The sequence below is a fragment of the Acomys minous genome (genome assembly GCF_964271855.1).
Source record: "Acomys minous genome assembly, chromosome: 8".
In the NCBI taxonomy this organism is placed as follows: domain Eukaryota; kingdom Metazoa; phylum Chordata; class Mammalia; order Rodentia; family Muridae; genus Acomys; species Acomys minous.
In genome coordinates, this window is record NC_140489.1 from 102,072,281 (window position 1) to 102,100,221 (window position 27,941).

The following is a 27,941-nucleotide window of genomic DNA, read 5'->3' on the forward strand; positions in this document are numbered from 1 at the left end:
GAGGCCAGCCTGGTCTACAAAGTGGATCCAGGACAGCCAAGGCTACACAGAGAAACCCTGTCTTGGGAAAAGAAAAAGAATCAGGTGGCAGCCAGGTATGGTGGTACACGCCTTTAATCCCAGCACTCGGGGAGGCAGAGGCAAGCACATCTCTGTGAGTTCAAGGCCAGCCTGTTCTACAAAGAGAGTTTCAGGACAGCCAGGCCTATTTACACAGAAACCCTGTCACAAAAACAAACAAACAAACAAACAAACAAATCAGGAGGCAGATCAACAGAAGTAGCTTAGTTTCAGGGTCAAGTATGATGATGCTACAACAGAAGTTTAATGCTGGGAGCTACAGCTACATAGGTAGCCTGGGGCTTGCCTGAGAGCTCAGCTACTGGTACCTATGGAACAGAATCATCTGTGTTGCCTGTAAAGGTGTGGTGCGTGTTTTGGTTTGTTTTGAAATTTGTTGGCATAATGTTCTTGCGGACTGTGCAGGGTTTACCCTCACTCATTCTAATGCTGATCTCTCTACTTCTGGTTTCAGTGCGGACATTGCATTGTGATGTTTATTCTAAGTGTCTCCTGTCTCAAGTGTGTGTAAACACGTCAACCATTTGTTCTTTGTTTTGGTTGGTTGGTTTTTGTTGTTGTTGTTGCTGTTCTGAGACAGGGTTTCTCTGTGTAGCCCTGGCTGTCCTTGACTCACTCTGTAGACCAGGCTGGCCTCAGACTCAGTGATCTGCCTGCCTCTGCCTCCCGAGTGCTGGGATTAAAGGCGTGCACCACCATGTCTGGCTAACATTTGTTCTTTGTATTGCCAATAAAATCCAAATTTTGCTTGCTAGCCAATGCTGAGCAAGACATAGAATAGTGTAGAACATTCTAGTCAACTAAGGGGAAGAGAAAGAGCAGGAAAAGAAGGAAGGAGGCACATGGTAAGGACCAAGAAAACACCAAGAGAGATGAACTGTACCTAGGAGCTGAATAAAAAAGCAAGTATAATGTGGGAAATCTGAACGGAAGGAAGCTATACTATTGGAGGTTTAGGATAGGGTAATTATTGCTCAGTATTGTGCTCTAGCATAATTAAATATATCCTATCTCTCTGTGTAACGCTGGTCAAAGAGTAACTGCTGATTTACAAAACAATAAATCAATATTAAATAATAATACTCTTATAATTAATAACTAACAATACATTTTCATGAAGGATAAAGGTAGGGTGAACTGTGCACAGAATTCTCATTAGATGGGACAATTATAAAAACTTGTCATTTTTGTTTCCTTTGACACAGGTCTCCCAGCCTTGAGCAAGTGTAGCTGGTGCTGCCCTTGAACTCCAGCTCCTCCCACTGCCACTTTGCAAGTGCTGAATTCTGCCACAAAGCAGCCTTCTTTTGTCTTTATTACGTTTAATTGTGTGGGTGCAGGTACATGAGGGTAGCCGCAGGGTTAAGACAAGTTTCTCTCTCCAGTCCTTATTTTTTTCCTTGCTGTACAGCAAATCGCAGAAATTAATCATTTTCATTCTTGCAGATGTCAATGTGTCTTTTAAAAATATGGGAGTTTACACATTGCCAGATAATGTTTTCTTAGTAATGTCTAACCCAAAAACAAATGTCCATTCTTGTCTCAAAGTTGGCTTTTTACAGGAGGTCATTTAAATACAAGTAAATCCATACAACTGATTGTTATAGACCAAAAAGCAGGGCTGGGATGTGGTTCAGTGGGTAGAGCATCTCACCTGCCTAATCCAGAGTTCTTACAGTTCCATCCCTAAATGTTCCTTTTAAACTCCCTAAGCCCTGTAGTTTCCTGTTCAGGATACATAAACGGGTCACAGGGCTTCACACTGTATTGTATCAGGAAGTACACAAGGATGTGCATGAGTGAGTTTGCTTTTAGTGATAAGTGTGTCCTGGCATTTTAAGGTTTCCTTGAACCTTTCATCTAGTGGTTTTATCCAACTGCTAATGATTATCTGAATAATTTCACTGGAATATAAATGTTTTTTTTTCTCTTTCCATATTTCACAATGGCACTCGATTTAAAGGGTGTGATGGCATATGCCTGTAAGACAGCACAGGGAAGGCTGAGGCAGGAAAGTCATGAGTTTGTGCCCAGCATGGACTCCTACATAACTCAAAAAAAGGAGGGAAAAAAAGAGTAAGTTCCTCACACCAGCTTGTTTTTCTAAACTCTAAGTCATACTGGAAAGACAGGATGAATACGTAACAGTTCCCTTATGTTTTGGGGTTTGGTTTTTCACACAGGGTCTTGTCACATAGGTCAAGGACTCCAGGCTTTGGACTACCATACTTGGTGGCATGTTTTATTTTTAGGTCAATATGAGCTCCTGGGATTGATTGATTGGTTTATTTTAGGGTTTTTGAGAAAGAGTTTCTCTGTGTAACAGTCCTGGCTATCTTGGACTCGATTTTGTAGACCAGCTGGCCTTGAACTCACAGTGATCCGTCTATCTCTGCCTCCTGAGTGCTGGGATTAAAGGAGTGCACAATCATGCCCCGCCCTGAGCTTCTGGGATTTTTATATCCGAATATGCCACCCAGTTGTCAAATTAGAGCAAATCAACAAGGGTAGGTTCTTGCTTTAGAAAGATAACTTAAGAAATTAGAGACAGCTGGGCGCGATGGCGCATGCCTTTAATCCCAGCACTCTGGAGGCAGAAGCAGGCGGATCACTGTGAGTTCGAGGCCAGCAACCCTGTCTCGGAACAAAAAAATTAGAGACATGCCTGTAATCTCAGCACTCAGGAGGCAGAGGCAGGTGGATTTCTTTGGGTTTGAGGTCAGCCTGGTCTACAAGTTGAGTCCAGGACAGCCAGGACTATACTGAAACCCTGGAGGGGGGGGGGGGACGGACAGACGACAGACAGAGACAGACAGAGAGATTGATTAATTAGAGACAGAACACCTAAAAGACCGCTTTCAGCCAGGCATGGTTGTACATGCCTTTGCCTTTAATCCCAGCACTTGGGAGGCAGATGCAGGTGGATTGATGTGAGTTCGAGGCCAGCCTGGTCTACAAAGCAAGTCTAGGACAGCCAAGGCTACACAGAGAAACCTTGCCTTACAAAAAAAAAAAAAGTAGCCAGATAGGGCCTGGGGAGATGGCTCAAAGGTTAAGAGCGCTGGTCTTGAGTTCAATTCCCAGCACCCACTTGGTGGCTCATAACTATGTATAATGGTGCCCTCTTCTGGCATGCAGGTACACATGCAGGCAGAACACTGTATAAATAAATCTTAAAAAAAAGAAAAAAGATAAATGGCATTGAGGTTTGCCAATGAGGCAGGCCACTAATGAGTTCAAGCCACCTAGGGTGAGGAAAGGAGATCGAGAAAGAAGCGAATTTGAGTATAAACACATAAAATGTGTTGGATCAACATTAAGAAATGGGTGAATTGCCTGTGGGATTAGTGAAATTTGAAAATAATCTTCACTTGACGCCCTTTGTATCTTGAACTTTGAGCCACAAGAATCTTTTTCCAAAATTGAAGTTATTAATTTAAAATACTTTGTGACAAAACCAAATGGAACTTAATCAGAGGCAGCAGGATTTTAAGAGATTTTTGTTCATCACAGCAATAAATCTTTGACTTCCTAAAACGTTTAGATGCTAATACCTAAAAGAAGACAGTCACTCAAAATACTGTCTTTTGGGCATAAGGGAACATGAGAGAATGGGGTGTCCTATACTTTCCTCTTGTAGGTTTCTGCAAGCTTTCTTTTGGGGAGAGGGTGGGGGGAGGGGCGGAGTTCGAGACAGGGTCTCTCTGTATAGCTTTGGCTGTCCCAGATTCACTGTGTAGACCAGGCCTGCCCTTTGCCTCCCAAGTGCTGGGATTAAAGACATGTGCCACACCCGGTTTGTTTGTTTAGGAGACAGAGTTACCCAGGTAGGGGCCTGAAGCCTCCTGCTTCTGGCCTGAGGACCAAAGGACTACTGGTGGGTACGACACACCCCTTCTTTTTCATTTTTCTGAGACAAGGTCTCTTATATTTTTGGTTGGGAGCCTAGCCTTTAACGGCTGAGTCTTCTCTTCAGCCCCAGACAAGGTCTCATATGGTCCAGGCTAGCCTCAACTTCTCAACAGTCCAGGGTGACTTTCAACTGCTGATCCTCTTGCCTCCAGCTGCCCAGTGCTGGCGTCTTAAGTGTGCACCATTATGTCCGACTTCTACCCTTGCCTGAATGGTTAGCAGAATACTAACAGACAAAAGACTATTTGGAAAGGGAAAAGCTGCCTTATTCCACCTGTTCCTGTTCATTTTATTCACCCTCTGTCTAGGGAAGGGCAGACTTGTTAAATTTATACGGTTTTAAATGGCTCAGGCAAACTTGCTGTACTAGTTTCCTCCATCGTAGGCCACCTCCCAGTGAGGGGACGGTGAGAGGCCTGGCACTCTTTAGAATTGCTGTCTACCCACCTAGGCTACGAACCCGGCCCTCCCCCCCCCGCCCCCCCCCCCCCCCCCCGCTTCTCTTCCTTGGCCTCTTTCCAATTTATTTTCTTCCTCTCTTGGTTCATTCACTTGCAACAGAAAGTCATTAGATCTCTGGCGGCCTGCGATGAGGGTTTGTCTCCTAGTCCGCCAAGCTCTGGTTGCAGTTAAGAGTCCCGGACCCCCGCCCTCCCCCGCGCCCCCCCCCCCAAAAAAAAGAAGGAAAGCCCGGAGTGTTGGCGCAGGCCTTTAACCCCAGCCCTCGGGAGGTAGGCGGATCTCTGTGAGTTCAAGGACAGCCTGGTCTACGAGGGCTGGACCATAAGAGAAGCCCTAATCAGTGTGGTCGCCACAAGGCCAGCAACCCGGGTGGGAAGGCGGGTCGGAAAGCTCGGGAACAGCCAAAGCGCGACAACCTCGTCCTCAAAAGATTTTCGGCAAGGCCTCTGGGGAAAGCCACGGTGCCGCGCAGGCGCCGACCTCCCCTTCCGGTCACTGAAATTCCCATGAGGCCCTGCAGTGTCCGGGGGCCGCGGAAGCCGCGCTGCTGCTCGCAGGCGTCGGAGGGCTCAGCGCCGCGCCGCGCTGCATTATGGAACACAGAGTCTAATAGAAAGCTCGGCGGGGAACACATTCCCTACCAAGCTCGCATTTACCTTGTCCTGGGGGCGGGGCAAGGAAGAGCCGATCAAGATTTCGTCATAAAACCGCGACCCGACAGGCGGCGCCATCTTCGAACTTGGACTTCCGGAAGGACTTTGGCGCGGGTGAGTGTACCGCAACGGGGTGTGCGGGGGACCCAGAATTACTCCTCCCCTTCTTTCGCCGTAGCGCTAAGGCATTGGGAACCGATTCCCGGTTCCTCTCTTAACCCCGCGCAAAGCAGCGCGCCTCCTAGCCTTTGCGCTTCTCCCGGAAACCGTCGAGCTCTCACCACCGTCTCCACTGTGGGCTCTGAGCATCCCCCATCTCTGCCAGCCTGTCTTTCCCTCTTCCCCCACGCGGTGTATGTAGCGCGGTAACCTTGGTTCAGGCTTCCGCGCTGCTTACGTTGGACTAGTTACGTTGGACCCTTGGACTCGGTGTACCTGCTGTTGTCCGCAGTCTTAGCGAAATCAGGGCTCGCCTGCTGCTCAGGCAAGTGGCGAAAGCTGCCCCCACGGCTAGGATGGCAGATGGTGGTGTCTAGACTGGTTGCACTCAGTCCCTATTGTGCTCATTTCCCCTTTTAGTGTGTCCCCAGCCTTTTCCTCCAAGAGGCTCTAACCCCGGGGGTTGTGCCCCGCGCGCTGCAACCCCATTGGCGCAGCCAAGGGCCAGTTATGTTTCCTTGTCTGGTCCTTTTATCCCGCGGCAAGTTGGCCGTCTGCTGGGCAGTACCCCCACAGGAGATAATTCACTTTGCTGGAGAGGTTTAGGGTATAACCAGATATGTTTGCCCTTGGGGATATATTGTTACACAAATTTAAACCTTTTGCGGTCGTTACCTTTTAGCATTATCAACTGTAGTGACGTTTCCCTAATAGTTTTACGTTGTTCTACTTTTCAAGCTTATACTCTTAATATCTGGCAGTATAAAATGAAAGCATGAGTTGCAGGCTTCCGTGCAAACAAAAATGTTCGATTTTGTGCTAGGTAAATTATCTGATTATGTCACCAGTTGCATGATAAGAATACTTTGGAAGGCGCCGGGCGTGGTGGTGCACACCTTTAATCCCAGCACTCTGTAGGCAGAGGCAGGTAGGTTCTTTGTGAGTTCGAGGCCAGCCTGGTCTACAAAGCAAGTCTAGGACAGCCAAGGCTACACAGAGAAACCATGTCTTGAAAAAACAAAACAAACAAACAAACAAACAAAAAAGACGGTGTATTAAACTCGTGTATGTGAAGTGAGTTCAGGATGTAGTATAATCATCTAATTGTTTTTCTTTTGCCAGAGTAGTCAGGTTTGCAGCCTGAAGCAGCAAGGCAATCAGACAGTTTGGGATGTAAAAACTCAAATTATAATTTCTCAAACATTTCTTCCTTTACTATCTGTCCAAAATTTGTATTGTAAAACTCTAAATAGAAATTACACCACTCACTGCCACTGCCTTTTATAAGAAGTGAATCTTTTTTGTTTGTTTGTTTTTTCTTTTGTCTGAAGACAGGTGTAGCCTTGGCTATTTTGTATGTTTTTTTGTAGACCATGCTGACCTCGAACTCACAGAGATATGCCTGCCTCTCCCTCCCTGAGTGCTAGTATGACAGGTGGGAGCCACCTTGCCAGCCTCAAGAATTGAATCTTTAAAGGGAATTTTTTTTCTTTTGAGACAGGGTTTCTCTATGTAACCTTGGCTGTCCTGGAGTTGCTTTGTAGACCAGGCTGGTCTTGACCTCACAGTGGTCTGCGTGCCTCTGCCTCCCAAGTGCTGGGATTAAAGGCATGTACTAGCATGCCTGGCCAATTTATTTATTTATTTATTTATTTATTTAGGTATGTTGAGTCACTCAGTGAAAAGTATATGTCAATTCATGCATCAAGTTTGACTACTCTAGTAAACTGGATGGGCAAGAGGTGTTCCCCCCCCCCCCACACACACACAAGATTTCTCTGTGTAGCCTCAGCTGTCCTGGACTCACTTAGTAGACCAGGCTGGCCTTGAACTCACAGAGATCCACCTGCCTCTGCCTGCCAAATGATAGGATTAAAAGCGAGGGCCGCCACCCCACCCACCCCCAGCCCAGATGGGAAAGATCTTATAAACTTTCAGAAGAAGGTAGAGTTAGTCTTGGTTCACTACAGTCGCATATTGTTTTGTTGTTATTTATTTTGCAAGACCCTTCTCTCTCTCTCTCTCTCTCTCTCTCTCTCTCTCTCTCTCTCTTTTCTTTTTTTTAAGTGTTTTTGAGACAGAGTTCCTCTGTGTAGCCTTGGCTGTCCTGGCCTCACTCTGTAGACCAGGCTGGCCTCGAACTCAGAGATCCGCCTGCCTCTGCCTCCCGGGTGCTGGGATTACAGGTGTGTGGCACCACGCCTGGCTCAGCAGGACCCTTCATTTAGACAGATTTTTTTTTCCAGGTTGGTCTAGATTTCCAGATCCTTTTACTGGCCTCACTCTGTAGACCAGGCTGGCCTTGAACTCAGAGATCCGCCTGCCTCTGCCTCCCGAGTGCTGGGATTACAGGTGTGTGGCACCACGCCTGGCTCAGCAGGACCCTTTGTTTAGACAGATTTTTTTTCCAGGTTGGTCTAGATTTCCAGATCCTTTTACTTGAGCACCCACGGGCTGAGATGATAAGAATTCATCGTCGTGGCCAACTGAAACATTCACAGTTTGAAGTTAGAATCTGTTTCATAGCTGTAGTTACCATATTTTCTTAATCTTGATTTAAGTTTTACTGTCGTAAATGCCAGCAGTCTTTTGATATCACAGCTTCTCTATTAGGAAGTCCTTCCTCCCTGCCTGCCTTCCTTCCTTCCTGTTGTAGGGATTGGACCCATGGCTTTGGGAAATGATAAGCAAGTGCTTTCCCCCTGAGTCATTTCTCTAGCTCATAGAAAAGAAAAGATTCTCAAACTTGCATATCCAGGATGTCATGCTGTTTGTTACTTTTACATAAATGATATCTCAGCTTAGTGAAGACATTTTCCTCAAGCCCGTAATTGTTTATTTTCTGACTTCAAGTATTTTTGGGAACTTGAAGCAGGCCTGATGGCCTTTGCTCTGTAAGAGATGTCTGCCAAAAGTGCCGAGATGCATGTAGATGGTCCCTTTTGAAATTTGGTGCTTTCACTCAGATTTTTTTTTTAAATTATTGATTTTTACTTTCTTTTATGCACAATAAGCCATTTATTTAATGTTTATGGGTGCTTTGCCTGCGTGTATTTATGTGCACCACTCGTATGCCTGGTACCCTCAGAGCTCGGAAGGCATCAGATCCTTTGGACTTAGAGCTATGGTTCGTTGTCAGCTACCTCATGGGTGCTGGGAACCAAACCCAAGTCCTCTGCAAGAGCAGCAAGTGCTCCTAACTGCTGAGCCATCTCCAGAAGCCCAGTAAGCCTTTTGACCCATAAACTGAGAACTTCCTTGTGTTAGTTAGTATTTGAGAAGAGGCTTTATCCTGGCCTGGAAGTCTCCATCCTCCTGCCTTTGATACCTTCCACTGCTGGTATCACAGGTGTGCTGCAATCCCGTCTATTACATTTTTTGTTTTGTTTAAAACAAATTCTCCCCCCCCCCCCTTTTTCTTTTTTTGAGACAGGATTTCTCTGGTAGCCATGGTTGTCCTGGACTCACTCTTGTTGACTAGGCTGGCCTCAAACTCACAGAGATCTGCCTGTCTCTGCCTCCCTAAGGTTTAAAACAGGGTCTTAACTATGTAGCCCTGGCTTGTCTAGAAATACTGATGTAGACCAAGCTGGCCTTGAACTCACAGCAATTAAAGGCATGTGCTACCAGCCCCATTCTCTTCAAAATTTTTGAAGTTTTGCTCTCTTGTTGTTTGTTTGTTTTCTTTAACACTGAGCTATCTCTCCAGCCTTCTTACTTTTTATTTTATTTTACTCTCATTTCTTCTTTATTTGTGAGGCAGGGTCTCTTAGTTTCCCAGACTGGTCTTGAACTCCTGATCTCCTCACAACACCTCCCAAGTTTAAACCAGGGATGAAGGAGCACACTTTTAATCCCAGCAGAGGCAGGCCATTTTTGTCAGGTCAAAGCCAGTTTGAACTTGTCTAAAACAAAATAAAGCAAAAAACCAGCAAAGCCCATAAATTACTAATTGTTAGCTTCTCATCTTCTCTTTTTCCATTTATGTTGTTTGGTTGGTTGGTTTTTTCGAGACATGGTTTCTCTGTGTAGCTCTGCCTGTCCTGGACTCACTTTGTAGACCAGGCTGGCCTCGAACTCACAGAGATCCACCTGCCTCTGCCTCCCGAGTGCTGGATTACAGGTGTGCTCCACCACGCCTGGCTATTTATGTCATTTTTATCACTCTTTCCCCTGTTTTTAAGATTTTTGTTTTTTACTTGGTTCCTCCCCCTGTGGCTCCAGTTTACTTAAACCCCCTTGCCGTTGTTTTCTCTTGTTTCCTAGATCCTGTAGTTTTTGTGTTTGCTGAAAATTTTCTTCTGTTTTCTGGAATAGTTCTTTTGAAAGGTACTTTTCAACTTTTTTTCTTCCTGTCCTGTCTGCACATTGGTCTCACTCACACTGGATCCTTTTGGGCTTATTATTGGTTTTGAATGTGATATAGGTTTTTTATTTACCAAAGAACAGTGACATCATATGCAGTATCTTTAGCATACGAAGTTGCACTGTATCCTCCTCAGGTGAGTTAGAGGCTTTACTGCTGTCGTTTATAATCTAATTCTAGCTACTAATCAGGAGATAGGTGGAGCTTTGACTTACATATTTCTTTTAGTATTTATATGAGCACATTTTCCCACTGAGGCTGGTGAATTCTTTATCTTTTAGTTATGTCTCAACCTATGGAGGCCTCCCTCCTGAAATTTGAACTATTTTTCTTCTCCTTTGTCAAAGTCAAATAGGTTGCCCTGACCCAGAACTGAACCGTTTCAGGGTTGCATCTGCTTAGCTGTTTGGGTATTGGTCAGTGTTTGGCTTCTGCCAATCTCCTTGGTCTGTGCTTGTATATCTGATGTTTCTGCATTCATAAAAATTCAGAATACATTAGCCCATTATTTCGTATAAAAACATTCTCTTAAAGTGATAGATGATTGTATCATAGCTCAGACATCCACTATCCCCAATTCAAATGTCACATTGATGGCTAGGTTACAAAAGCCTCTTACTCTTTTTGGTTTTTGTTTGTTGGTTGGTTTTGATCTCATGTAGCCTAGCCTAGTCTTGAACTCCTGCCACCACCTCCCAAGTGGTGGGATTTCAAAGTGCGCTATCCCACCTACCTCTTAGGAGATCTGTTCCTTTACTGACAGTCAGAGGCATGGATGTCACCGCTAGATGTCCTACTTCAGCCTGCTCTAAGTTTCCTAGTGTCTGGCACCTCCTTCATATTTAATAGTTAGAGTCTTGTTGTATTATACCCCAAGCTGGCCCCAAAGTCCCGGGCTCAAGTTAAGCTTTTGCTTCATTTTCCATAGTTGCTGGGACTTCACTGCACCTTCGCCCCTGCTTGGCCCCTGTTTAGGAAGTTCCAATTCTTCCCTAGAGGTGCATACTTTTTGTCTCCTTTCCATTGTGGTGGGAGATCTAAATATGATTTATTTTATTATTTTTTAGTGAGAATTTAATTGTATATTTGCTTCCATATCCTTATAAAATATATGAGGTTTAAGTAACATTCATAAAGCGTTGCATTATTTGGCATATAGTAAGCAGTTAGTGATAGTTTATTGTTATCTGTTCACTTACTGTTTATTGTCTGCTGCATGAGAGTGTGAACCTCAAGAAGTAGCCTGCCTGGTTTCTGTTTTGTTTCTGAAACGGGTGTGTGTGTAGCCCAGGCTGATTTCAAACTCATAGGATCTCTCCTGCCTCAGCTTTCCGGGAGCTGGGATTACAGGTGTACACTACCATGCCCAGCTCCTTGTTTGTCTTAATTGTCACTTTCTAGTTCCTAGAACAGTGCTCCACACAATAATCTGTGTGTGTGTGTGTGTGTGTGTGTGTGTGTGTGTGTGTGTGTGCATGCATGTATTTGTTTTTGAGGGGGCATACATGTGAGCATGTGTCTGGAGGTCAGACTATACCTTGTAGAAGTTGGTTGTCCTCTTACACGTGCCATGTAGAAGAAGGAGGTTGGACTCAAGTCATCAGGCTTGGCAGCAAGCATCCTAACCTACTAAGCCGTCTTGCCACTCCAGGAGTTAGTGAATGAATGAATGAATGAATGGTCAGGATGCTTGGGCTTCTGGTTGTGGGATGAAGGGGAAAAGAGAAAAGTCTGAGCCTCTACAAATAGCTCCTGTGTTCCACTCACAGCTCTATCTCTGTATGCAGGGAAGCCATTTTGGGGGGTGCTGATGGATACCTGCGGGGTCGGCTATGTTGCCCTGGGGGAGGCCGACCCCGTGGGGAACATGATTGTGGTAGACTCTCCTGGACAAGAAGAGCTAAACCAGCTGGATGTCAAGGCCTCCTCAGAAACATCCAGTGTGGAGGCTTCCATCGAGATGTCGCTTCCAACTCCTTTGCCTGGATTTGAAGATTCTTCTGACAAGAGGAGGCTTCCTCCAGAGCAGGAAAGCCTCGCCAGGTTGGAGCAGCAAGGTATGTGCCTTGCCTCACTCTTGTTGTCTTCCCATGCTTAGCTTAAGTGAAAGAGAACATAGTGAGCTCATAGGCTCTTAAAACTAGGGTGCAGTGTACTGCACCCCAAAGATCCCACCTCACACACCATATTCTTCTCTACAGATCTTTCTTCAGAGATGTCAAAGGTCTCAAACCCTAGGGCGACAAAGCCTTCCGGGAAGAGAGGTGGTAGGACACCAAGAGGCCCTAAAAGGCCTCAGCAACGTAAACCTCCATCCACCCCTCTGGTTCCTGGTCTCTTAGATCAGTCCAACCCTCTGTCCACCCCCATGCCTAAGAAACGGAGTCAAAAGTCCAAGGGAGACCTGCTACTATTGAAGTTGTCCAAAGGCCTAGATCAGCCAGAGTCTCCACATCCAAAGAGGCCCCCAGAGGACTTTGAGACCCCTTCTGGGGAACGACCCCGCCGAAGGGCTGCCCAAGTGTAAGGATTGTGGGACACAGCCTGGTGGAGGGGAGGTGGCGGAGAGGGGGGGTGGGGCAGATGTCGGAGAGATGGGAAGACTGGTGAGGTGTCAGGTAAGTAGGGGTGGTGTCTGGGTTCTGGGTGGGGGCAACCCTTTGGCTCTTAAGAGCCACTTTTGTGGTATGTGTTGCTAACTTTTTGTATCTAAGTGATTTCTTTCTGTACCTCATACTCCATCACATTTTTTGTTTGTTTTGTTTTTGTTTTGAGACAGGGTGTCGCTGCCTAACCCAGGTTGGCCTCGAGCTTGCGATCCTCCCACCTCAGCCTCCCGAGTGCTGGGATTGCAGGCGTGTGCCAGCACACCTGGCTCTCCATCACATTTTTCACAGACTTCCCCCAGGTCTTCATTGCTTTTACCGCTCAATATATTTCAGTGTTTATTATGTGCCTTTCCTCCTTTCCCTTGCCCTTATGTTCTGTGTGGTAGAGTAAAGAGTGCATTGGCCTAGAGTAGAAAACTTAGATTCATATTCTTTGGTATCTGGCTTAACTATGCCAAGTCACTTAATTTTCCTAGATTTCTGTTTCTGCATCTATTGGAGGGAAGGGGAAACTGGTGGCTGCTTCACAATATTACTGAGATCAATAAAATAAATAAAAATAAAGCTTAGAAATGTGGCCTCTGTTAACTGTTAGTGAGGATGGCTCTGACTCCACCCTGTCCCACAGGGCGCTTCTGTACCTTCAGGAACTGGCTGAGGAGCTCTCAACAGCCCTGCCTGCTCCGCTGTCTGGTCCTAAGAGCCCCAAGGTGAGCAGCCCCACCAAACCCAAGAAGATCCGGCAAGCAGCCTCTCAGGGTGAAGAAGATGGAAGCGCTCGGGATGAAGACTTTATTCTTCAGGTCGAGGGTGAAGATGAAGAAGAAAGTGAGGCCCCAAGTGAGAACTCATCTGATCCTGAGCCTGTTGCACCCCGAAGCACCCCACGAGGACCCGCTGCAGGGGTATGTGAATCAACAACAACAGAATGCTGGGAAGATGGGAATGTTAGGGAGCATCCAAGTACCCAACAGGATGACTTTGTGGTTAGCCAGCACTTCAGACATGTAAGGTGTTGGAGAGCTTATACAGGAAGGCCATAGGGAATCAGAGGACTCACTGTGGAGTGAGAAGACACGGATGAGCAGGGTCCTGCCTCTCACACAGGTCGCAGTCTACTGACTGCTACAGAGTGACTTAGGCGTGGGGGAGGGGAGCCAACTGCTCAGGTTTCACAGAGGAATGACACTTGAGCTGGGCCGTGGTGGGCAAGTACAGGTTTCCAGGGCAGTGTTTCTCCAGAAGGTGGTTGTAGCGGGAGATCAGGGTCTGGGATGCTGTAGGACACTGATAGGATAAAAGGGTGTACATTGTAGGTGCCAGCACACGCTGCTTTTGTTTGTTTTTGAGAGGATAAGTATACATAACACAAACTTAACATTTAAAATGTGGGATTCTGTGGCTTTAAAAGTATCTATACTATTGTATCCATATCTAGAACTTTTTTCTTTTGTGGTACTGAGGGTTGAACCCCAAGGCTTGCACATACTAGGCAAGTGCTCTTGCTGAGCACAGCTCTCCTCTTTTTATTTATTTATTTATTTATTATTATTATTATTTTTTTTTTTTACATCTTTCACTTTTCTATTTTAAATTTTGAGACATGGTTTCACTAAGTTTCTCAGGGTGACTCTAAACTCACCCTGCAGCCCAGGCAGACCTTGAGTTTGCATCTTTCTACCTCTTGAGCAGTTAACGGTATCAGCCAGGGCCACAAAGCCTGACACTTTCCAAAACTGTTTAACATTCCCACCTAAAGCTGCAGAATCTTTGTAAGTAAAAAAGTAGCATGGTTAGGAACTAGGGCAAGCTGCAGTTGACATTCAGAACACAGCTTTCTGTTATCCAGATGAAAGGTTGCAGAGTCCTGGATCACCCAGTGAAGGAAACAGAGGTAAGGACGGATGAGGAAGAGAAAAGAATGAACAGGATTGGGGAGATGACGAAAGGGGAGTAACCTATGAGGCTCCCGCTGTGTGGTGCAGCATCCCTTTGTGATAGGCGGAGTTTAATTGGTCTCCATGACATGACATGACTCTTGCCTCACTTGCCTGAGTACACACTGAAGGGAACACTGAGACCCTCAGTAGTCAGGATAAGTGATTCTTTGAAATCAGGGTTTTTTTCCCCTTTTTTAAGACTTATTTATTTCTTATGTATACAGTGCTTTGGCTACACGTACACTTGCAGGCCAGAAGAGGGCATCAGATCACATTAGAGATGGCTGTGAGCCACCATGTGGTTGCTGGGAATTGAACTCAGGACCTCTGAAGGAGCAGTTCGTGCCCTTAACCTCTGAGCCATCTCTCCAGCCCTCAGTTTTACATTTTATAATAAAAATTAACAACAAATCCAGAATATTTTAAAAGTATATGTACACACACACACACACACACACACACAGGATATAATCCAGAAAGTGTGTGGGAACGTGCATGCTACAAAGTAAGTGTGGAGGAATAATTTCTTTGCACCACTGTGGTGCCTAGGGACTTAAAGCAGGTCATCAAACTTGGCAGCAAGCACCTAGGCTGCTGAGCCATCTTGCCAGCCCTAAAAAACTTAAAGCAGGAACTTTTTGAGGCATGGTCCTGTTGCACCTCAAGCTGTCCTTTAACTCCGTTTAGTTCAGATTGGTGTCAAACTCAATTCTCCTCCCTCAGTGTTCTTAGTACTGGCACCACAGATGTGCACCACTGCACCCAGCCTAGACAAGAACTTTACTGGGTAGGAACACAAGAGTGCCCATATGTGTATGTACACATGTTTCCGTGAGTGCTAAGGTATGCAGACTAGAGGGAGACCTTGAAGGTCACCCTTACCCCATTCTCCACTGCATTTTTACCTCCTGTTGGGTATCTGTCTGTCTGTCTGTCTGTCTGTCTGTCTGTCTGTCTCTCTCTCTCTCTCTCTCTCTCTCTCTTTTTTTTAACCCAAATTCTAGGGTTAGAAACATGAGCTCCCATACTTGGGCTCCCCGCTCCTTTGGTGTTTGCTTTTTCTTTTTCTTTTCTTTTTCTTTCTTTTTTTTTTTTTTTTTTTTTTTTTGTTTGGTTTGGTTGGTTTTGGGTTTTTTGTTTGTTTGTTTTTTTCAAGACAGGGTTTCTTTATGTAGTCCTAGCTGTCCTGGACTAGCTTTGTGGACCAGACTGGCCTCGAACTCACATCGATCTGCCTGCCTCTGCCTCCAGAGTGCTGGGATTAAAGGCGTGCGCCGCCATGCCCAGCCCTGGTGTTGGTTTTTTGAGACAGGGTTTCTCTATTTAACAGCCCTGGCTGGCCTGGAACTCGCTTTGTTTGGGGGTTTTGGTGGTGGTGTTGGGTTATATATGTTTGTGTGTGTGTGTGTTTATATATAGTTTGTTTATTTTATTTTTATGTACATTGGTGTTTGTTGCATGTATGTCTATAGGGAGTCAGGTCCCCTGGTATAAGAGTAATAGACAGTTGTGAGCCATCATGTGGATGCTGGGAATTGAACTTGGGTTCTCTGGAAGAGAAGTCATTGAGTGCTCTTAACCACTGAACCATCTCTCCAGCCCTCTAGAACTCCCTCTGTAGACCAGGCTGTCCTGGAATTCACAGACATTCACCTGCCTTTGCCTCCCAAGTAGTGGGATTTAAAGGCTTGTGCCATCATGCTCAGACTATTTACTTCTTAATTTGTTTGATTTCTGATTTTTCTTCTTGCCTTAGTCCTTAATATGGCTCTGTAGACCTGTAGCTTGTAGAAAAGTTGTGACTGAGCCAAGTTTATAATGATGTAAGCTTTATAACTGGGCTTAAAGATGGTAGTCACCCCTGGGCAGACTGTATATAAAGAGGGAGGGACAGCCTGTGAAGGAGTGCTGGATGGGGGAGGAGCACAGTGCTGTCCCACAGGGCAGGAGTTTGAGGAAGCGTGAGAGTCCAGATGGCTTGGAGTGGAGGGAGGTGAACAGATCATGCTGTGATAGAGTAATTGGAGCTCAAATCTATGAGATGCTGGTAGGGCAGTCAGGAGGATCTGTAATACCAAGGAATGTTAAAAACCTGAGAAAGAAAGCTATCTTCTGGGACTTTCTCCAACCTAGAATGTTCTTTTCTTTATATTTTCTTTAATTTGGTCCTTAGAAGCAGAAACCACACTGCCGGGGTATGGCTCCCAATGGCTTACCCAATTACATCATGGCTCCTGTTTGGAAGTGCCTCCACCTCACCAAGGACCTGTGAGATTTGGGGACAGGCCTGCGGGTAGGGGGCTGGAGGGGGTGTATAAGGACCATCTAGAAAGAGAAGCCCTTGCTTGTGTGTGGAACGCTGTGGTGGCGTTCATTACTAAGATACTGTTAAAAGGGAAAGATCTCCTGGTCTCTTAATTCTTGAGCACATTTTAAGTGCTGGTAGCTACTTCTAACCCACAGATGATTGCTGCCCTCAGAGAGAGTGGTCTTAGAGAGCGCTGTTGTAGTCTCTGTACTTTTCCAATGATGGTGCTCTTGTCCCTCTAGCCGAGAACAGCAGCATTCATTCTGGGAGTTTGCTGAATGGATTCCCGTAGCCTGGAAGTGGCAGTTGTTGTCCGAACTGTAAGTTGAACTGGCATCTCTGAAGCTATATTGCTTTTCTATTGCTGAGATTTAAAAAAAAAAAAAAATTTATTATTTTTTTTAAATACCCTGACAAAAGCAAGTTAAAGGAGATAGCATTTCTTTGGGCTCACAGTTTGAAGCTGCAGTCCCTCATGGGGGGAAGTCCTGGCATCTGGGAGGAGAGAACAGTGGATGCTTGTGCTCAGCCAGCTAGCACTCTCTGTAGTCCAGGACCCACGCTCATGGGATGACGTTGGCCACATTTAGGGCGAATTGTCCCATTTCAGTTAAACTAGTAAAGAGAACTGCTCACAAACATACCCCGAGGCCAGCCTAATCTAGGTAATCCTTCCCCGGTGCACCCATAGGCTTGCCTGGGGGGTGCAGGGGGGTGGTTAGGTCCTGTCAGGTTGGCAGAATTAAGCATCAACAAAGCCTTGAAGAAGATGACAGACGAGTGACAAAAGAGTCTAGGTTATATAGTGGGAATTCTGTGATGGTGAAATTCTTTCTCAGTTCAAGCTAAAGTTTTTGCTTCCCACAGAGAAGCAGCTCCCTACCTGCCCCAGGAGGAGAAGTCTCCCCTGTTTTCCGTACAACGGGAAGGGATCCCCGAGGACGGCACAATCTACCGAATAAACAGGTAAGAGCCAGCAGCTCGGCCTTTCTTCTGATTCTGGAAGAGAGAAGTAGGCAAGACTACTGTTGCAAGGGATAGCAGTCAGCCCTGTCCTCTCCTGAGTGCTGATCCAGGTTGGTTCTGAGGATAGGGTCCCAGCTGTCTCAGGCCAGGCTTTCTCTGCAAGCTGGGCCCAGGCAAGCTTGGGAGACTTGGGCAGGCCAGTTCACTAGATGACATGCATTTAGCATGAACAAACAGCCTCTCCTCTTTGAAGATGAACTGCAGTTCTCAGAGAGAAGTTGGGAGGTGTAACTCGAAGCAGAGTTCTGCTCCAACCGTAGACTGTCTGCTTTTCAGATCCTTGCCTAAGCTGGACAGACTTGTTCCAGGGAACTCTCCATTTGTCCTAACATCTCTGTTTCTCTGACTTTTCTCCAGATTTAGTTCAATCACAGCACATCCAGAGCGCTGGGATGTGTCCTTCTTTACAGGAGGACCGCTCTGGGCTCTGGACTGGTGCCCAGTGCCTGAAGGGTCAGCAGCCTCACAGTATGTGGCCCTTTTCTCCAGCCCTGACATGAATGAGACACACCCACTGAGCCAGCTTCACGCGGGCCCTGGGCTGCTGCAGCTCTGGGGCCTTGGGACATTGCAGCAAGAAAGCTGGTGAGGTGGGGCTGGGACACTGCCACAGGCAGATGGGTGAGGGAGAAACAAGGCTGGGAAAGGGCTGCATTGGGCTGAGACAAGACAAGGAAGTGGAGCTCCATTGGTCCTAGACTCTTCCTACCTACTGTCTGCCCGTCTTTCTTTCTCCAGTCCTGGCAACAGGGCCCATTTTGTCTATGGGATTGCTTGTGACAGTGGCTGTATCTGGGACCTCAAGTTCTGCCCCAGTGGGGCATGGGAACATCCAGAAACCCTGCGGAAGGTACTTGTAGTTGACTGGGCCAGCCCTGGGAGTACTTAGGGTTGGAGGAAAGAGGGTTAGAGTTCGGTGAGTGGGTTTTTCCAGCAATCCCATGTCGTGTTTTAAGGGACCAGAGCCTCAGATTTTCTGAGAGGCACCTGAAAGCAGCAAGCCTCAGCACAGATCTGCTCTCACCCTCCAGGCTCCTCTCCTGCCCCGGCTGGGTCTCTTGGCTCTGGCCTGCTCGGATGGGAAGGTGCTGCTGTTCAGTCTCCCGCATCCTGAGGCCCTCCTGGCTCAGCAGCCCCCAGGCAAGTAGCAGAGCTGCAGTGGTGGTAGCCGGAGCCTCAGGCCTGTCTGCCTCCTGTGACCTCTTCTAAGTACAGCCTCTAGCATAAAAGCATGGCACGCAAGCTTTTATGACGACACTATGACCTTGTTGTTCATTCATGAGCTTGAATTCTTCTCTTTCACAGACTAACTGCGCCCGTTAGCATTTTACCAGTCACCTCTCCCTCTTCCATATTCTATGTCCATGACTGTGTAAAGAGTTGACTTGTTAGCTGGGCGTGGTGGCGCATGCCCTTAATCCCAGCACTCAGGAGGCAGGGGCAGATAGATCGATGTGAGTTTGAGGCCAGCCTGGTCTACAAAGCGAGTCCAGGATAGTCAAGGCTACACAGAGAAACCCTGTCTCAAACAACAACAACAAAACCAAAAAAAAAAAAAAAGAGTTGACTTGTTAAGGGTTGAGGCTGACAGATGGGACTCTCTCCTCCATTTTTTTCCCAATGCTGATCTCAGGGCTCCTTGAGGTGTATGTCCTCGTCTATACAGTGTCTTTTCCTTTTCCTTTTTTCTTTTTCTTTTCTTTCTTCCCACCCACCCCCACCCGCTTTGAGACAGGGTTTCTCTGTGTAGCCTTGGCTGTCCTGGAACTCACTTTGTAGACCAGGCTAGCTTTGAACTCAGAGTGATCCACCTGCCTTTGCCTCCCGAGTGCTGGGGTTAAAGGCGTGTGCCACCCCGTCCTGCTGGATCCTGTTTTTCACTGCAGCAGTACTGAGTACTTTAGAAGGTGGCGCCTGGGGTTAGGCCCTGGGAAGTTTTGTGTGTGGCGTTCTGGTGGAGGAATAGTTGAAGGGAAATAGGAACTCAAGTGTGTCCAGCCTTGGACATTGTGCTGTGATATCATCTACAGAGTTAATTCCCAGCAACTTCACAGTTGAATTACCAAAAGATGAAAAGTCTGTTAACGCATTGAGCCACATTCTTAGCTATTTTTAGTTGCATGTGGCCTGGAGATTAGACATGCCTCATAGATAACTTTTTTAGAAAGTTTGGATATAGCAGGGCACTTGGAAGGCAGGCAGGTGGATCTCTGAGTTCAGGACAGCCAGAGCTATGTAGAGGCCCTGTCTCAAAAAAATATAAAGAAAAAAGAAAAAGTGTGGATATAAAAGGAGACAGTTGGGAAAAAAGAGACAAATAAATGAGGGGGGTGGCTGGGATAAATAAGGGCCAAAGGGAAGTTTTATGTGCTTGGGGTTTTCTTTTTGTTTTGTTTTGTTTTTTGAGGCTGAGACCTATGTAGTAGCCCAGGCTGTTGTTGAACTTGCCATGGAGCCGAGGATGACTTTGAACTTCCTTGAACTTCCTTTCCTCCTTCTACGTCCCATGTTCTGAGATTACTACACCCGGCTGTATGTGTTTAACCTTTTAGAGGAGACAGAGGGCTCATTTATATAGTAACGCAGGAGCCGGTCAGTAAGGAAAGAGCAAGTGGATAATGCAAAAAAAGTTCCAAGCAAACAAGTAGAGTTCTAGAAACAGAAGGGTGAAGATGCCATGGTGGAGGAGCAGCAGTTCTCATAGAGGGAAGCTAGTGTTGGGGAAGACAGGGCGGGAGATGGGGCTGGGTGGGTGCAGATAGGTCAGAGGTTTGCTGTTGAGAGGAAGGATGAAGAAAGCTCATTGGCCGGGCATGAGATCCCGATTACCAAAATAAGGCCCTCTGCATCCAGAGCATCAGCTATGTATTGCTTTTCTTCCCTCACAGATGCTATGAAGCCTGCCATCTACAAGGTGAGTGTTATCTTAGTGGAGCTTTGCTTTATGGATTCTACAGTGAGTCATTCACTGCTGAAAAGTGTCCCCTTTCTGGATTAAGAACTGGTTTGAAACCAAGTGGTGGGTGGAACACACCTTAAACCCAGCACTCAGGAGGCAGAGTGAGTTCCAAGGCAGCCAGGGCTGTAAAGAGAGGCCCTGGCTCAGCGCTTAAGAGCACTTTGTGCGCTTGCAGAGGACCTAGGTGTGGTTCCTAGCACCTACATTGTGGCTCACAATCAACCATAAGTCCAGGAGATCTGACACCTCTGACTTCACAGGCACCAGACGTCAGGTGGTGAAGAGGCTCATGCATGCACATTCATATACACAAACAAAAAAGCCAACAAAATGATTAGAGTCTTGTTTCAAACAGTACGGACCTGCTAACCCTAATTTACCTTTTGTCTTCTTGCAGGTACAGTGTTTGGCAACCCTTCAGGTGGGGTCTGTGCAAGCTTCAGACCCCTCTGAGTGTGGTCAGTGCCTTAGCCTGGCTTGGATGCCTACCAGGCCCCACCACCACCTGGCTGCTGGATACTATAATGGTAAAAACAAAACAAAGACCAATTGGTCTTTAAGCTTTTTATATATGCTTGGGTTTGGATTGTTTCCTCTTATGGCTGAGCATGACATATTAAAGTTAAAAATATTCAAGCAGAGCTAGAGAGATGGCTCTGTAGTGAGTGCATTTGTGTTCTTGCAGAGGACCTGGGTTTGGTTCCTAGCACCTACCTAGCAGCTTACAACCATATATAATTCCAATTATAGGGGCTTTAAACCCTTTTCTGGTCTCTGGGCACTAGGCATGCATATAATGTACTAATAAATATCTAAACAAAATTCTCATGCACATAAAATAAATATAAGAATTCAAGCAATGTCCAGGTGTGGTGGTGCACGCCTTTGATCCCAACACTCATGAGGCAGAGGCAGGTGGGTCGTTGTGGGTTTGAGGCCAACCTAGTCTACAAAGCAAGTCTAGGACGACCAAGATAACATAAAGAAACCCTGTCTCAAAAAGCAAAAAAAAAAGCAAGCAATGTAAAAATTACACAAAGAAAAGAATATCACTGTAATTTTTTTTTCCCATTCAGAAGATTATTAAAAGTAGGGCTGGGGGTTAGAGAGATGGCTCAGAGGTTAAGAACATTAGCTACTCTTCCAAAGGTTCAGCAACCACATGGTGCCTCACAACCATCTATAATGAGATCTGGTGCCCTCTTCTGGCATGTAGGCAGAACACTGTATGCATAATAGAGAAACAAATTAAAAAAAAAAAAAAGTGGGGCTGGGATGTAGGTCAGTTGATAGAGTGCTTACCTTGTATGTCCTAAGCCCCTGAGAAAAACCCCCAGCTCTGAGTAAACTAGCCATAATGGCACATGCTTGGAGTCTTTTTCTGTTTTTTTTTCAAGACAGGGTTTCTCTGTGTAACCGGGACTGTCATAGACTCCCTTTGTAGACCAGGCTGGCCTCGCAATCTGCCTGCCAAATGCTAGGATTATAGGCATGCCCTGCGCCCAGTTTTTTTATCTATTGTTTTCATCTGATACCTAAACTACATTTGAGTATTGCTCCTTTGCCAGCCTAATTTTAGTCAACCAAGTTGTTTTGTTTGTCCATTTGTTGTCTTTTCCTCTGCATTTTGTTGCTTTTGTTAATGTTGTAGAACAGAATTAGAAATTTTATATAATGAACCAGTAGTAATGATTTTAGGTTTTGTGAGCTAATTTGCAGTTGCTGGTCCTAAATTATGCAATTTGGATGTGTTATCAACCCTAGACATTGCATAAATGAGTAAGTGTGACAGTGTTTCAGAATAATTTATCAAAACAGGCAGCCTCGGTGTGACACTGTTTCAGTATGATTTACCAAAACAGGCAGCCTAGGCCAAGTGTATGGCTTATAACTATTCCCAACACATTGGAGGCAAAGGCAGGAGGATACTGTGAGTTTGAGGCCAACCTAGGCTGCATACTAAGATGCTGTCTCAAAAGAATATGACATAACCGGGCGGTGGTGGCGCACGCCTTTAATCCCAGCACTTGGGAGGCAGAGGCAGGTGGATCTCAGTGAGTTCAAGGCCAGCCTGGTCTACACAGCAAGTTCCAGGACAGCCAAGGCTACACAGAGAAACTGACTCAAAAAAGACTCCCCTATCATCCCCCTAAAAAAGAAAGAGAGCATATGACTCTGGGGGTGTAACTTTATCACCATGAGATGGAGCACTTGCCTGGCATACAAGAGGCAAGTTCAGTCCCTACTATCAAAACAAAACAGGCAGTACTGTATGTGTCTGACTTGCTGGCTATGGTTTGACATCTGCTATTCTACAGGGCTTTTGTTTGTTTTGTTGAGGTAGGGTTTCACAGTGTGTCCCTGACTCAGCCCAAATGCTGAAACTGTAAACATGTGGCACCATGTCAGGGATATGTGCCCAAGAGCTGACTCAGCACTTAAGAGCATGCACTGCTATTGCAGAGGACCTGAGTTCAGCAGCCACACCAGGCAGCTCACAGCCACCTGCACTTCTTGCTCTAGGAGATCCAAAGCTCTCTTCCGACATCCATGGGTACTTGACACTCACATACACACATAATTAAATTTTTTTAAAAAAATCTCTTTATTTAGCAGCCGTCAGATAGGCTCAGACTTGACCCATTTCAAATGCAAGTCCAGCACTGAGCTGTCCCTTTTTAGTCGCTGCTAGGTTGGATGTTTGAGCTGGGAGGGGGAGCTCAGCCGGTCATCACCATCCCTACTCTTTCACTGTAGTTTGGATTTGAGAATAGGAGATAAGCTCTGGGATCCTAAAGAAAGAAATGAGACCACAGACTCCAGAGCCTTCCTTTAGTGCAGCAGTTCTCAACCTTCCTCGTGCTTCGGCCCTTTAAGACAGCTCCTCATGCTGTAGTGACCCCCCCAACCATCAAATTATTTTGCTACTGTTGTGAATCATAATGTAAGTACTTTTAGAGATAGAGATTTGCCAGGCCTGTGGGACTCACAGACTGAGACCTGCTTTAATGCCTATATATTCTATCCCTATTGCAGGCATGGTAGTTTTCTGGAATCTTCCCACTAATTCACCCCTCCAACGGATATGCCTCTCTGATGGCTCCTTAAAGCTCTACCCTTTCCAGTGTTTCCTAGCCCATGACCAGGCTGTTCGTACAATTCAGTGGTGCAAAGCTAACAGGTACAGAGTAAGAGGGGTGGGGATGGGGGGTGGGGGCGGTGTGGACGGTGTGGAAGGAGGCCTGCAGCAGGCTGACTGGCTTGGATCTGATCTCCCATCTTTTTAGTCATTTCCTGGTTTCTGCGGGGAGTGACCGGAAAATCAAATTCTGGGATCTTCGACGACCTTATGAACCAATAAACTGTATCAAGCGCTTCTTGAGTACAGAGCTTTCCTGGCTGCTCCCCTACAATGGTGTTACGGTGGCTCAAGACAACTGCTATGCCTCGTACGACAAGATGAAGATATGAGTTCTGGGGACAGGCTGTTTGGGTTTGGGCACAAAGCATGTCAGATGTGGGGAAAGGAAGGTTGAGTTTGTTGGCTGAGACTGAGAAATCGGAATTCTGGAAAAAACGTACTTAACTCTGAGAGGAAGGAGGCCTTATTTTCTCTCTCTCTCTCTTTTAGTTATGGGCTCTGTGGAATTCATTACATCGATGCTGGTTACCTTGGTTTTAAGGCCTACTTTACTGCTCCACGAAAAGGCACCGTCTGGGTGAGCCTCTTCTTTCAGTGTGCGGGCAATGCTCATTTGCTCACTGTAGTAGGCAGGAGCAGACAGTAGCACAAGGCACAGTCAGGGCACAAGGAGGAGCCAGTATATGATAGCTGTCAGTGGGGACGGGACTTGTCTTTCTCTCTTTCTCCTCAACCTCAGACTATATAGTCATTATCACATGAGTGAGTGGATGGATGAAATCAATATGTCTCTTCCTATTAGAGTCTTTCAGGTTCAGACTGGCTCGGGACGGTAGCTGCAGGAGATATATCTGGGGAGCTCATTGCAGCTATCTTACCTGATATGGCATCAAACCCAATCAATGTCAAGAAGCCTGCAGAAAGGAGATTTGTAAGTATATGAGCATCCATATCCTCTTTACCTTGCCAACTCTTGGTAGAATGCAAACTAGTGCTTGGTCTCCAAGCTCTCTTACTGTCCTTGTTGTGGTAAGGAGTTAGGTGTAGTCTTCTCTATTCCATTGGAACTGAGTGTTTTTTAAAAAGTGGTTACTGTCATTATTACACGTATTTCAAGTGTATATGAGAGTTGGTGTGCATGGTTCCTGTGTGGCCAGAGGGCAACTTTCAAGAGTCAATTCTTTGTCTTGCCACCATTGATTGATTGATTGATTGATTGATTGATTATATATACAGTATTCTGCTTGCATGTAAGCTGGCAGGCCAGAAGAGGGTACCAGATTTTATAATAGATAGTTATGAGCTATCTTGTGGTTGCTGGAAATTGAACCCAAGACCTTTGGAACAACAGCCAGTGCTTAACCTCTGAGCCATCTCTCCAGCCCTCTCTCCACCATTTAAACCCTGGAGGTTAAACTCTGTCATCAGGCTCAGCAGCCAGAGCCTTTATCCATAGCCCTCATACTAGCCCCAGTGCCTATTTATTCTCTCTGCTTTTGAGACTTTGCCACAGTAAGCTAGTTTCCTTTTTGCCTTTGTGTTCAGTATTTTAAAGTCTTGGCTGAGAAATGGCTCAGCATATAAAGACACTAGCTGCCAAGCCTGTGAGCTGAGTTCAGTCCCCAGGACTCATGGAATGGAAGAGGGAATTGACTCCCCTAAGCTGTTCTTTGACCTCTATCTACATGTTCCCCTTGGCATGTGTGAATGTACGCAGTTGTAAGTAAAAAAAATAAACTCTAATCTTACAATCTTCTCTCTAGCCTATATATAAAGCAGATTTGATACCATACCAGGACAACCCTGAAGACCAGGACTACTCATCGACTTCCTCTGAGACTCCCAATCCTCCCAAAGCAAGAACTTACACTGAAACCATCAACCACCACTACTTGCTCTTTCAAGACACAGATCTGGTAAGTTGTGGCTACAATTCATTGTGGCATTAGAAAAGATAGAAACCTTAGAAAACAGAGCACCCTAAGGAATTCCACTTCTATTCCCCAGAGTTCCTTCCATAACCTACTCCGTAGAGAACCGATGTTACGCATGCAGGAAGGTGAGGGGCATTCTCAGCTTTGCCTGGATAGGCTGCAGCTTGAAGCTATTCACAAGGTGAGAGTCTTGTCTTGCATGTTTCCCATCCTCCACTCTGCCTGTCATCAGTGAGATGAGGGATTAAAAGGCAGCAGGGATGGCTAGAGGGAAAGCAGCACTGATAACCCCTCCTGGGTCAGGGTATAGACCTCATGCACTGACTGTCTCTCTCATGGTCCAGTCCTCCTGATCGTGACTTTTATTTATTGGTTGGTTTGGGTGTTCTTGAGACAGGGACTGTCTTTGTAGTCCTGGCTGTCCTGGAGCTCACTTTGTAGACCAGGATGGTCACCTGCCTCTACCCTCCAAGTGCTGGGGTTAAAGGTGTGGTGACCTATTTTTAAAGCTTGTGTAGCTAGGGAATCACCCAAAGGTACAGCCCCTGAGACTCTTCATGGTTGTCTTTTCTCTTCATAGGTACGTTTCAGCCCAAACCTGGACTCCTATGGATGGCTGGTATCTGGGGGGCAGTCAGGGCTGGTTCGGATCCATTTTGTCCGTGGACTCACCTCCCCACTGGCCCACCGTGTACAGCTTGAAAGCCGAGCCAACTTCAATGCTATGTTCCAACCATCTTTTCCAACTGAAGGGCCTGGTTTCTCTCCAACCAGCCATTGCCTTCTCCCCAATCCCTAGTCTGGTCCACCCAGAACTCTTGGATTGAAGTCTGCCAAGAACAAATGGCTCCCATGCACAGAGCATAGGACCTGGGCCCTTCCTGGACAGTGATGGTGCCAGGCCTAAATCTTTAGGCCTACCCGCCCAGAACTCCTTAAATCCCTCTCCTTCCACAGACTTCTATGGTCACAGCTCCCTGCAGGTAGGGGGGCTCCCCTCCATAACAATTCCTAAAACCATGGCTCACAAGAAACACTCAGGTCTGATCTAGGCTTGAGAGTCAAATTGCTCATATTGAGCATATTGTGAAGGAGGTAAAGCTAAGGAAAGGTACTGGGTGTTTTCGAGACCACTTGTGAGTGGGTGTTTGGAGAGTCGGAAAGGATATCTTTATGAAGGCTCCTGTCTATTTCCAGGATTTGATGTTATTGCCTTCCAATCTTCCTCTTTAGAATAACCAACACACAGGCCCAGTGGGGATGACAGTAACTTATTGGACTTTAACTGAGGAACACCATAAATTCCCTGCCAGTAGGACAGCAGCTAGCGCTTACTGCTTCTGCTTATGACATAGTCCCAACCACTGACGTTCGACACTACTAGAACACTCCTAGACAGCAATGTTTCTAAAATTTTTGAAGCTGGGTATAGTGGTGCACACCTGTAATCCCAGCACTTGGGAAGCCGAGGCAGGAGGATCACAAATTTGTGTTCAGTCTGGGCTATCTCATAAAACCAAAAAGTAAAAACAAAACAAATCTTCCTTTATATCAAGTCAGAGTATACCTCTACTAATTTTATTAATGGGTGTTAGGAAATGGAGTAATTCTGCCCTGTGGTGCCCTTTTCAGTACTTAACAGTAGCTATCATGTGTTTTCCCAAGTCATTTTTTTCTCTAGATTAAATATCTTTAGTTATTTCAATCATTCTTTTACAAGTCATGATTTTTGATCTTCATGATATGGTCACATTGTTGACATATTAAACATGTTTAAACTCTGTATAGAAAGTATTTAGAACCCAATAACGTATTATTATCTCAGTAGAGTCCTCTGTGGATAGCTGCACCTCACATGACTGATACTGCCTCAGAAACCCAGGCAGCTCCAGTGATGTGAAATCACCAGATCACAGTCGTGGAACACAGGAGTACAAGCTGAGGTTTGGGAGGAAGTAGATAAACCATCTTAGGAAACAGGAAGCCTGCTTCCTCTTGGAAGGGATGCATTCTAGATTAGTATGCCTGAAACAAAACCTAGATTTAGAGCACTCAAGACTGGTCTGTTATATCTGGGAACAGCTTTTTGCCTGAGTAGTATAGAAGATTTGTCAAATGCCAGAAACTGTCTAAGAAGAGACTCAAGTAGTTCACTCCCCTTCCGGTGCAGAAGAGGAAGCAGACCTGTAGGAAACCAGGTCCACAACCCGTGTTGGTGTTAGGAGCCAAGTGTGTACCGCTCTGTTGTGATCCAGATCAGGCTGTGTCGGGCTTGCTTTTTTTTTGAACTAATAAAGAAGTGCCTTCCATTGCAGAGAAGCTTGGCTCATCCTGCAAAGCAATCCCTTGACACAGCACATCCATGTTGCCCTATTTCCAGTGGTAGAGAA

The 27,941-nt window shown here is 46.0% G+C and overlaps 1 protein-coding gene across 6 annotated transcripts; it reads left to right on the forward strand.

Annotated features, from left to right (window-relative positions):
- The first annotated feature begins 4,951 nt into the window (after positions 1–4,951).
- Positions 4,952–27,870, forward strand: GTF3C2 (general transcription factor IIIC subunit 2). Of its 6 annotated transcripts, none has more exons than XM_084793620.1 (21): positions 4,954–5,222; positions 9,534–9,769; positions 11,421–11,690; positions 11,835–12,156; positions 12,413–12,541; positions 12,871–13,147; positions 16,356–16,450; positions 16,733–16,810; positions 17,358–17,456; positions 17,874–18,101; positions 18,255–18,366; positions 18,548–18,656; positions 20,405–20,430; positions 20,873–21,002; positions 23,512–23,656; positions 23,763–23,924; positions 24,107–24,194; positions 24,420–24,548; positions 25,381–25,533; positions 25,625–25,732; positions 26,132–27,870. In XM_084793620.1, exons 3-21 carry the CDS (start codon positions 11,444–11,446, stop codon positions 26,348–26,350), a joined length of 2,856 nt encoding a protein of 951 aa, XP_084649746.1. In that variant the 5' UTR covers positions 4,954–5,222; positions 9,534–9,769; positions 11,421–11,443; the 3' UTR covers positions 26,351–27,870. The 6 variants fall into 6 exon arrangements, with proteins under 6 accessions (XP_084649749.1, XP_084649746.1, XP_084649747.1 ...); XM_084793621.1 differs by having other exon boundaries at positions 9,534–9,596; XM_084793618.1 differs by lacking the exon at positions 9,534–9,769.
- The last annotated feature ends 71 nt before the right edge of the window (positions 27,871–27,941 follow it).

Bases quoted from the DNA above. Each gene is read 5' to 3' on its own strand.
- GTF3C2 (XM_084793620.1), top strand. From the start codon at position 11,444: ATGGATACCTGCGGGGTCGGCTATGTTGCCCTGGGGGAGGCCGACCCC. The intron at 16,811-17,357 runs GTAAGTTGAACT...TGCTTCCCACAG, and splicing joins TGGCAGTTGTTGTCCGAACT to AGAAGCAGCTCCCTACCTGC. The intron at 25,733-26,131 runs GTGAGAGTCTTG...TTCTCTTCATAG, and splicing joins AGCTTGAAGCTATTCACAAG to GTACGTTTCAGCCCAAACCT.